At 35.3% G+C, this 11,257-nt stretch overlaps 1 protein-coding gene across 2 annotated transcripts; it reads right to left on the bottom strand.

Moving 5' to 3' along the window:
• Window positions 1-5,056: 5,056 nt before the first annotated feature.
• Window positions 5,057-10,869, bottom strand: LOC114323268 (protein MAEA homolog). 2 transcript variants are annotated; one of them, XM_028270830.2, is made up of 7 exons: window positions 10,237-10,869; window positions 9,320-9,514; window positions 7,753-7,875; window positions 6,547-6,732; window positions 6,144-6,277; window positions 5,533-5,719; window positions 5,057-5,449 (listed from the first exon to the last, which is right to left on the bottom strand). In XM_028270830.2, the coding sequence occupies exons 1-7, from the start codon at window positions 10,612-10,614 to the stop codon at window positions 5,348-5,350; spliced, it is 1,305 nt and encodes a 434-aa protein (XP_028126631.2). In that variant the 5' UTR covers window positions 10,615-10,869; the 3' UTR covers window positions 5,057-5,347. The 2 variants fall into 2 exon arrangements, with proteins under 2 accessions (XP_028126631.2, XP_082730515.1); XM_082874389.1 differs by having other exon boundaries at window positions 6,547-6,714; window positions 10,237-10,763.
• Window positions 10,870-11,257: the final 388 nt, after the last annotated feature.

Raw genomic sequence — 11,257 nt, 5'->3', positions numbered from 1 at the left:
AAATAGCAAGTGATGGCAAGTGGCGGCGGAAGACGATGGTGGAAAGTAATGACGGTAGGTGGTGGGTAGCTGGTGGTGGTGGGTGGTGGCGGGTCAGTGGTGGTGGTTGTGAGTGGGTGGGTGGGTGACGATGGCAGGTGGTGGGTGGTAGCGAGTGGGTGGTGGTGGTGGTGGTAGCTGGTGGTGGGTGATAGTGACAGGTGGGTGGCGGATAGCGGGTGGTGGTGGCGGGTAAGTAGCGGGTGGAGGTGGTGGGTGGGTAGGTGACGGTGGCGGGTGGTGGGTGGTAGCGAGTAGGTAGTGGTGGTGGGTGGTAGTGGCAGGTGGGTGGCAGATGGCAGGTAGGTAGCGGGTGGTGATGGTGGGTGGGTGGGTGACGGTGGCGAGTGGGTGGTTGTGGCGGATGGTGGTGGGTGGTGGGTGGTGATAGTGGGTTGGTGACAGTGGCGAGTGATGGGTGGTAGCAAGTGGAGGGTGGTGGTGGTGGTGGCGGCAGGTGGCGGGTGGTGGTGGGTGGTGGCGAGTGGTGGTGGTGGTGGTGGGTGGTGAAGGGTGGTGGTGGTGGTGGTGGGTGGGTAGGTGAAGGTGGCGGGTGGGTAGGTGAAGGTGGCGGGTGGTAGGTGGTAGCGAGTGGGTGGTGGTGGTAGTAGTGGTGGGTGGTGGCGAGTGGGTGGCAGGTGGCTGGTGGTGGCAGGTGGCTGGTGAGTGGTGGTGGCAAGTAGGTGGCGGCTGGTGGTGGCGGGCGGTGGATGGTAGTGGCGGTTGGTGGGTGGTGGCGGGTGGATGGCAGGTAGGTGGTGGATGGCGGTGGTGGCAAGGGGTGGATGGTGGTGGCGAGTGGGTGGCTGGTGGGTGGTGGGCGGCGAGGGGTGGATGATGGTGGCGAGTGGGTGGCAAGTGGGTGGTGGGTGGTGGGTGGTGGTGGCAGGTGGGTGGTGAGTGGTGGTGGTGGCGAGGGGTGGAGGATGGTGGCGAGTGGGTGGCAGGTGGGTGGTGGGTGGTGGTGGGTGGCTGGCGAGTGATGGTGGCAGGTGGCTGGTGGCGGAAGACGGTGGTGGAAAATTGTGGCGGGTGGTGGCTAGTGTTGGGTGGTAAAAAAAAAAAAAAAATTGAAAACTCAAAATGGAAACACATTTTTTGTGTTTTCATTTTTTGGCTAAATTTATAAACTGAGACCACTGATTTATAAATCAAAAATTTTACCAAACAAGTTTTTATTTGAGTTTTTAAAATTTTTGTAAATATAAACAGAAAACGTAAGTGTTACCAAACGACACCCTAGTGTCTCCAAAATTTGGGATGTTTAGCTTTCATGGAATTTAAATCTATGACCTCTTGAATGATAAATTCTGTAGTTGTCTACTCCTCCCACTTAGCCAAACCGGGTGTGTTTAATTGGAGGGATTAGGCGGGGACTATTCACTATTTGGATTGCTTATTCGAAGGAGTGAGCAGTTCATCATTTTTTTTTTTTTAGTCCGCCAGACATAGAGTCCGGCCGGATTTCTTTTCCCCTATACGAGGGATTATACTATCCCGGGGGGGTGTGGAACAGTTTTGGGGGGATTATTTACTGTTGGGATTAGGTGGTAAAATGACCATTTTGACCCTCTACTATTTAATTATGTATTATATTTAGAAAAATTCAATAAAATTTAGCCTCCGTTTGGGAAGTGGGTTGGCTTTTTGGCTTTTTTAGTTATTTTAACCTGGGCTAAAAACTTGGTTTGGGAAGGACTTTTTGACTTTTTGGCTTTTTTGACTTTTTTTGTGAGAGAATAGTGTAATGATTATAGGTTGGATGTGATTTTTGTTTGTTGTGGTTAAAATAGCATATTTTATTTTTTTGTGGCTAAAAAAAAGCCTGGAAACCTTCTTTCCAAACGGTGCCTCTCAATTTAAAAATAAAATAATTTTATTTAACTTTTTATTGATGTTTTATTTATTTAATTTTTTAAAATAAGTTTGTATAGATATTTTATTGATGTTTTATTTTAAAATTTTGTTTATATTTTATTTAATTTCACGATTTAAATGTTAATAGATATTTTATTTAATTTCATTGTTTAATTATTATTATTTTTAAAAACAAATTTATTTAAAATTTTAATTAAAAAAATAACATATATTTTTATTGATATTTTATTTGTTTAATTTAAAAAATAAATTTATTTAATTGTGTACAAAATAAAATAAAATAAATTTTTATTTAATCTAGCTAAAAATAATTAAAATATTAATATATGTTTAATATTGTTATTACTTAGTAAATAATTGAAAAAAGGTAAAATAGTCTTTTGTTCATTTATTCTATCCAGTCCGTCCAACCAAACGTTGGATTTACTAAAAATAGTCTTTTCCAGATATCTAATCCCATAAAAAAACAAACACAGGATACATATCAAATCCAACCAAATAGTCTGGGCGATTCAGGGCTCAAGTCCGATGGATTCTAATCGCTCTTATCCAATCCGTCCAATCAAACATACCCTTAGGCCATGTTTGTTTGGGCGGACTGAATTAGCATTCCCATGACTAATAGTCCTAGGACAACCAATCCGTTGGATTATGTATCCTATCTTAACTAATAGTCAAGTTTAAAATAATTAATCCGTACTTCAATTGTTTAACCAAATATCGGATTAATAATTTTATTGGACTATTAGTTCAATCCCAAGCTCATGTCCACCCAAACAAACATGACCTTAGGGTGTATTTGTTTTAAAGGATTAGGGTGTGGGATTGGACTATTAGTCCTATCGGACTAATAATCCATTGTTTGTTTCAAAAGTTTTGCTCCAGACTAATAATCCCCCGGAACTATTAGTCTCATATTTGTTGGACTATCCTATCCTATGAGGGGGTGGGATAGAAACCATGAGATAACTCATCCCATGAAATTAGACAATGAAATTACATTTTTGGCCTTCCGTATTTAATTATGTATTATATTTAATAAAATTCAAAAAAAATTAAATGTCTCAATTTAAAAATAAAATAATTTTATTTAATTTTTATTTATTTTTTATTTTTTAAAAATATTTTTTTATAGATATTTTATTGATGTTTTATTTTAAAATTTTGTTTATATTTTATTTAATTTCATTATTTAAATTTTAATAGATGTTTTATTTTATTTCATTATTTAATTATTATTATTATTTAAAATTTTAATTAAAAAATAACATATATTTTTATTTATATTTAATTTATTTAATTTTTTTAAAATAAATTTATTTAATTGTGCAAAAAATAAAATAAAATAAATTTTTGTTTAATCTAGCTAAAAATAATTAAAATATTAAAGTTATGTTTAATATTGCTATTATTTAATAAATAATTGAAAATGATAAAATAGTCATTTGAGCATTTATCATTTTCCATAATATCCCAAATAAACATTGGATTCACTAAAAATAGTCCAATTCAGACATCTAATCCCATGACTAAACAAACATAGGATACAAATCCAGTCCAACCAAATAGTCCGGGGACAATGTATCCCAGGACTAATAGTCCGATGAATTACAATTCTCCTTTATCCAGTCCGTCCAAACAAACACACCCTTAAAGTTTATACTAATGCAATATTAACACGTGAAATAGTATACAAAACGAGAAACAATGGTTGGATTAATATTCAACCGCTCTAGGTTAAATTTTGACAAGTTAATCAAATAGAGCATTAGAAAACTCATGTGTTTGGTTTGAGTTTTTTTAATAAAGTTTTTTGAAAATTGAATTTTTTAGTTTTTGTATTTTTTTTTTATTTTTAGTGAATATTTTTAAAATTTTAAATATTTTTTTTTTACTTTTTTAGATGCACCTTACTTAGATGTATCTAAAATGTAAAAAATTGTGAAAAAATATTTTAAAAAATTGATAAATACATAAAAATATAAAAAAGATAATGAATTCTCTTTTTTTTTTTTTATATATTTAGTGAATTTTATAATATTTTTTCACAAAAATTATAATGTTAAGTGTGTCTAAAAATTCTAAAAATTACTTAAAATATTTAAAAAAATCAGTAAAAACAACAAAAATAGCACGAAAAAGAAGAAAGTGGAATTTTCAAAAAAATGTTTTTGAAAAACAAAAAACAAGCAAAGTTGTCTCCATGCTATCCTACTCCCAACTCTTCAAGTCATGTCCAAATACCCCAAAAAAATCGGAATTATGTTTTAAACATGGTAGACTACCGTAATACTGCAAACTCATATTTAATTTTTTAAAACTTATGTGAAATTATTATTTTATAATTCAGATTTATTCTATATAAAAATCTCATATCATACAAATTTAATCTCAACCATACAATCTCTTTAAAAATAAATTCAGAATAGTTAAGACAGGGTTCAACATTTTTTAGTAGGATAAATTGCCTTTTTCTCTTTTATGTTTGACATTTTTATTCATTTTGGCCCTGGCTCTTCCCACGTTGACTCTTTATATTTCAAATTTTTGTCAACTTATTTCAAATACTAACTTATATCTAAAATTAACATAACACGTTGACTCTTTATATTTCAAATTTTTGTCAACTTATTTCAAATACTAACTTATATCTAAAATTAACATAACACATTGACAACTGAAGGTTCATTTGGCAATGACTTTTTAAATTAATTTTTTGATTTTTTTGACTTTTTTAGCTTGAGATTTTTTTGTTTGTTTAGTTTTCTTGTTTGACTTTTTTAGCTTTTTGACTTTGTAATAACAAATTTTTTTTTGGTTTTTGACTTTTTTATTTTTTTTGACTTTTTTTTGTCCATATGTGATTGTTTAACCCAAAATGTTTATCAAACCAAGGCTGTATGACATAAAAATATTTTATTAAATACAACTTACACATTTGACACAAACTCAAATTCCTATACAATATATTTTTTTATATCATGTGACAGATAACGTGACATTTTTGGTCTAGTTTTGAACAGTTATTAACTTTACAAGTTAGCTAGAAAGAAAAAAAAATCAAGAACCAATGTGGAAAATTGCTAAACACAAAGCTGACAAAGTGTAACTTACCCTACGAGGTTGTTGGATTTGGGTATTTTTGGAACAGAGAAATTTAGTTATATAATTTCCAGAGTACAATCATAAATGCAGCCAAAAATTAGTTTAAAAACAAAAATAGTGAATTGATCAGGAAACTTTCACCATCACTTGACAACTACTTCAAACATTCATTTGACGAGTTACCAATAGATCTATCATAAATGTCTTCAATTTTATTTAGGCTAAATAACAGGCGTTATGTACATGTGATGAGTCTCCAACCCTAGAATGAAGGACCCCGATATCATCAGACTTCAAATGTACAACTGTGCTCAACCATGTGGATTCAAGAAATATAGGCCTTAATAACATCCGAGTAGTTGCAGACCAGACCTGTCCTCGGGCAAGTAATTTTACCATTGTTCTTCTTGGCCATTTCTTCAAGAGCCTGCCATTGCAGAAAAGAAATTAGACTAACAAGTTACAAAAACATAAAAATAAAAACTTATTTATGATGAGAATAATGTGAACCTTGGTGCTGTATACGTAGCCATTAGGTAGGACTAGAGGTGGGTTTTCTGTGTCCATTAGTTCTTTGGTTATGTAGCATACAAGCTTTGAATGATGCTGCTTTGAAAATGGTAACGGCAATGCTAATTTCCGGAAGCTCTCTTGTGACAGAGGGTCTTCTTTGGTGCAATCATCCTCGTAACAGAACCTAAATCGAGTCAAGGTAAAACTATGGACTAAAATGCAAGATAGAACCCAAAAAGAAAGTGTATCAGATTATTAAATTGTTCGGTATGCATTTTAAGAATGGAACTGATCTTCAACTGACTCAAATCTGGAAAAATAAAATAAAATAAAAATTGAAGCCCAAGCAATATGGGAAGGAAACGCACAAAATAAAACCCACTTTGGTGGTGCAAATGATTTGAAGTGAAAACGTCAATGATAATTAGAAGGTCCCAAAGAAAACTATCATCCTTAAAGAAACCTTAGGAAAGACCTAACATGAGTCAAGTATCCGGATTTTTAGACTCCAATTGTAATGGTATTGAGGCTACAGAAACTGTTAATAGCTAGATGCTAACAATATGAAATAAAATATTGGTAACGACCGAGTAGTGGAGCATGGATACGGAGTTTTCAGAGCAGACAAGCCTGCCTGCAGATAAATATTCAGCAAAGGTTCCAAGGTCATGCCATATAGCCTGCAGAATTCCTGTTTGAATTGGTCCACTAGGTAATCCCATTGTTTTGATTCGAATAAAACCTGTGAGGCGTGACAACAGAAACAAAATTAAACATGTAGCATTAACTTATAAAACACAAGATTCAAAATTGAAACAAAACCATTGATCAAAGGAAAAGCATATGAGTAGGCTTAGAGTGAAAAATTAAGTGGAAACTAAGTTCCAACATCAGTGTGAAAAGGCAAATGAAAAAGTACACATTCAGTGCTACTTTTAAAATACTATACAGTCCATCATCATAATGGCTTGCAATAGAAGACTCATAAAAGATATGGAAAATGTGGTTCACCTTGTATGTCACACATTCAGTACTACTTTTAAAAGCCAGTGTAGCCATGACCCGCTGCAGTTCTTTCATATGGGTAGCTCCCCATGGTGCAAGGTACTTCCGCGCATATGTAATTGCTCGCAAGTTGTTTTCAGCTCTGACCAACTCTATGAAGTCTTGAAGTCTCAGCTGGAATTCAAATTTGCTCTATCATAAAGAAAATATTGAGCATTAAACAAGGTTGCATTACTTTTTTGAAATGCTGAATCTAAGCATTAGGAGCAAAGTTGCAACAAATGCATCTGACAACATTGAGATGCTTGACGTGAGAAGCGTTATTATCAGAGCAATCCATCATGACAAATTATTATAGTCCACCATCCACCAGCAAAATATAAAGATGTGAAGTTCACTAAAGCAAGATGTCTGACTCTTTAAAAAGAATCCTACAGAAGGATATCCAGATGCTTGCTTTCTATATGCACTTTGTCATTTGTAGCATTAACACCTCTCAACCTTACAGCTTCTCCAGACAAGAAGATTATGTCCCCCACACCTTGTCCACATGCTCCAATATTGGACGAAAAAGTGTCTTTCAGGTTCATGATGTCAGGAACTGTGTGCATTTATGTATCTGATGGTAAAAATCTACTTTTTTGTTTAAAAGACTTGGAGTTTGATAACTAGCAATTAACTTTAACCATGGGTTATGCAACTTAAACAAAATTTATAAGCATTATATTCTTCATTTAATATCAGATAAACACTCATGAAGCAGGGCATGCAAATTGTTAGAAGACTTTATCCCTACAATATGTATCCAAAAAAAAAGTTCTACGATGAAACAAAATCAGTTAGGTAACTCTTTTTTCTTTTAAAAAAGCAATTCTACTTTCATTCAATTGGAAGGTTTAACAAATTTAGACACGAAGTAATTCACACTAGAAAAAAAAATCACTAAATGCAAACAACCAATGCATTGTCAAACCCATACTCGGTTGTGATATTCAATGTTGTATCATCACTTCAATCGTATCTGCAATATCCCTTCTTAGCTAAGGCATTTATATTTGGTGAATAGCTGACATGAATGAGAAAGTATGGATCACTGTCAAAGTTATACCATTTTACAAAACCCTAGTCTCCTAATATATTTTCTCATAAAAGACAATAGAAGAAATTCATTTTATTTCAGCACTTAATATGGATCTTAAACTTAGTACCTACCTTAGACTTCTTCAATCTAGACTTGTTATCAGCACACCATGCTAGGGCAGGAGCAACCTCTTTATTTTGAAGAGCGTCAATCACCTTTTTTGCTTCGTTAAATACATCAATATCAACAAGATCCTAGTGCAAAAAGATCAATATTAGTTAGCATAGCATAAAACAATTATAGAAAATACAGTACTCATTTTTGAAAGACCATAAAATGCATTTATTTATGAATTATTAATGAAAAAACAGCTAAAGCATCACTCCTAGGGACCTAGACAACTCAACAAAGAAATGCAATTGTGCAACAATAGTACATTGCATATGTTATTGTTCGTCTGTTCTCTTCTTCTCATGGAACAAGCTATAATTTTTTTTACCATGCACTGATTTTTTTATTCTTTCTTTTTTACACCCCCCCCCCCCCCAAAAAAAAAAAAAAAGAAAAAAAAAAGCCTGATGGTTAAATTGAAGAAGGAACCTGAATCCATTTTAAAGGGGCATAAATTGGAGAAGAATAATAACAAATTTCAATTGACTCCTGAGTCGTGACATAATAATCTTCCTCAGTATCTTGAACCAAAAACATAGTCAAAGGAAAATGCAATTTGATGGACTGCAGACAGTAAAGGGTGGCTTCATCTGACATCCTATTATGAGTTGTAATAATTGCCAAGTGGATCTCCCTTGAAAGAGCATTTGAAAGGTCAAAGTGCCTCCCAATATGTCCCATTTTTTGTTTGCAGGGTGATTTGCAAGTAATCTTGATTCTTGACTATTGATTATTTGCCCAGAGGGACAAAATGATCCCATATTGGTATTGCAAGTGTAGAATGGCAGAACTTGAAGAGATGATGAGGCATTTTTGGTCATGGCAAGGGGACTAGGGAGCAGTGCAGCATTCTTTATGCCATTTTCAGGATTCAGTGGGACGTGCCGAGATCTGTTATGGAGCTTCTCAAATGCTGCCATGCATGTCATTGTTGAAAAAGTGCCAAGCTTGCTTGGAAAGTGGCGCTAATTTGTGTCATGTGAAATATAGGGAAAGAAATAGGTACACATTGTGGAGATTCAAAGGCCAGTCTAAGAAAAAAAGAGGCCCATGCTGCACTATAAGCATCTTTTAGTTTTGCATGTCAAGAAAAGCCCCCGAGTCTTTTCTTTTATTGATTTTAACAGGGATATGACTTTTGCTAATGGCAATTAGCCTTTGAAGTTATGGTAGATTACATGTATATAAGGATTATGCCTCATTATCATTAGGGACCTATTCAGCTGAAATCCTTAATTACATAATAAAAAAACGCAATACCTAAATTCATTCACCCCAAAAATAATTAATACAAGGCACCCTGCGGATATTATAGCACATAAAATGTGATAGGTTTAAAAATTCAACAATGATAGAGACCACTAATTTTAGAACTCTAAAAGACCACTAATGACATGGCACTCAATAAAAAAAATAAAAAAATACAACACCAAGGCCAAAACATCAAATCATTCCTGGTGAGACCCACTGCCACATCATTAGTGATAGCACTAATTAGTGCTCTCACTCATTTTCCTTAAAAATTACCTGTATATTGCAGCTTTCTGCCAGCTTTATTGCAGTGTCATAATAAGACATTCGCAACATGTAGTCCACTAATATCCGCTTCAAACGTGTATTGTTCCATTCTGACAAATTATCAGCATCTGCTGATTCTAAATGATCAACCCGAGCCCGGCACCTCTGAGCTTGCAAGTGCTCTGTATGGCTCCCTTCTTCCAACTGATAGATAACAATCAAATTATCTAGGTTGTTGTTGTAATGGAAGTAGAAAAAATAATAGCAATGCAAAGCTACGCATCATGATTTAAGATGAACTTATGCAATGCAGGATAGTTTTGTTTTAATTTTGGACTAGTCTTGTTTGGTTTAACTTTTGAAAATTGTTTCCTAATTTTTTATTTATTTATTTTTTAATGAACTTTTTTCATATTTTAGTCCATTTTTTTCTATATGGACCTAAAAAGTAAAAAATTGTGAACAAATCCGACAAAAATTAATAATTCAGGTTTCTAGTTTAATTGCATCTAAACGGTAAAAAATTCAATAAATAACTAAAATATGAAGAAGAAGAAAACTCAAAAACAAATTTTGAGTTATAAACCAAACAAGTCTATTTAAAAACATGAAGTTCTCCAATTAATTATAAACACCAATAAATAATCAAAACATCAAGTTCTCCAATTATTGTAACTACTGTTCTAGACAAAGTTCCGAACCAAATCAGATTATGTATTGCTCAAATTCGATTTCAATTCTGTGTGTTTTAACATTACCTCTGAAAGCTGACAAAAACAGAAGAAATGCAATTTGAATCTCAACTTCCGAGTTGTTTCAATTTCCAACAAACCACGCTAGTACTTGTATCAAACTCTAATTCAAATTTTAAAATGCTCAGCAACCAAACAGAACGTTAGGGACTGGCGTGGTGTATACGTATATACCTTTCTTTTGAGGCCTTGTAATCTGTAGACGAGAGAATTGAGGTGTTGAACGGCGTCGTCCGTTGACAATTCGCCGCCGTCGGCGGCCTCGGAGACGCCGGAGATGACGGCGGAGATCTCCTTCTCGACGATGCGGTGGTTGCCGCGGATCGTCTTCTTGTAATGCTCGAACGGGACTCTCAGGAACTGGTGCTCCAGTTTCAGTGACTCCGCCAACTGAGTCAGCTTCGACGACGGAGTTGCGGTTGCGGTTACGGCCGGGGAATTGGAAACGGCGGTGATCACCGCCGTGGTTGGGGCGGGGGCGGCAGCGGAGTTGCCGTTGGGGAACGTTTCCATTTCCATTGTTTGGAGATAGAGAATCAGATCGGGGTCCATTTTCCTTATTAATCTTCCGTTTGGATCACGAGGTGCGGTTTCTCACCGTGTTCTTCACCCTTTGTTTGGCAACGTAGAAAATAAATGAAATTATTCTATAAGCTAGAAAGAAAATAAAACAAAGCTTTTGTTTCATTTGGATAAAATATATGAAGTGAAGTGGGTAAAAATTAATTAAATTAAGTCATGGTGCTCGACCCAATGTTAGGGTCACTATGAGGTTGGGCTAAGTTGGAGCTTGACCTTGTGGCCAACAGTTGCTCCGAAACAAGACAATCATTGAAGTTTGACCCAGTGTATGAGCGTTACTCTAAAGTGGATACTGAGAAGCTCACCCTAACGTGCAAGGCTTGCTCACTGAGTAACAAATTGTACTTCCAAGTTTGACAACCATTTCGAAATGAACTAACTTGGAGAAAACTAATACACCGAAGGCCTTTCTTGTGCTCACAAAAAACAAACAGCTCTGCTTTTCTCATTCTGTCTGAACAGAATGTGGAGACATAAAGACGCAGAAAGAAAAGGCGCACACACGAGACCTGTACCTGATTGTCAAGCGAAATGGTCATCCTTCTCCAGTTCGATACAATCATGAATGAGACAAATAGAATAGATTTGCACCTGAGTGTTAGGCGGAGTGGCT

The sequence above is a fragment of the Camellia sinensis genome, chromosome 1, assembly GCF_055761805.1.
Source record: "Camellia sinensis isolate YWXY chromosome 1, ASM5576180v1, whole genome shotgun sequence".
NCBI classification, from domain to species: Eukaryota; Viridiplantae; Streptophyta; class Magnoliopsida; order Ericales; family Theaceae; genus Camellia; species Camellia sinensis.
This window is presented reverse-complemented; position numbering and strand designations above follow the sequence as displayed.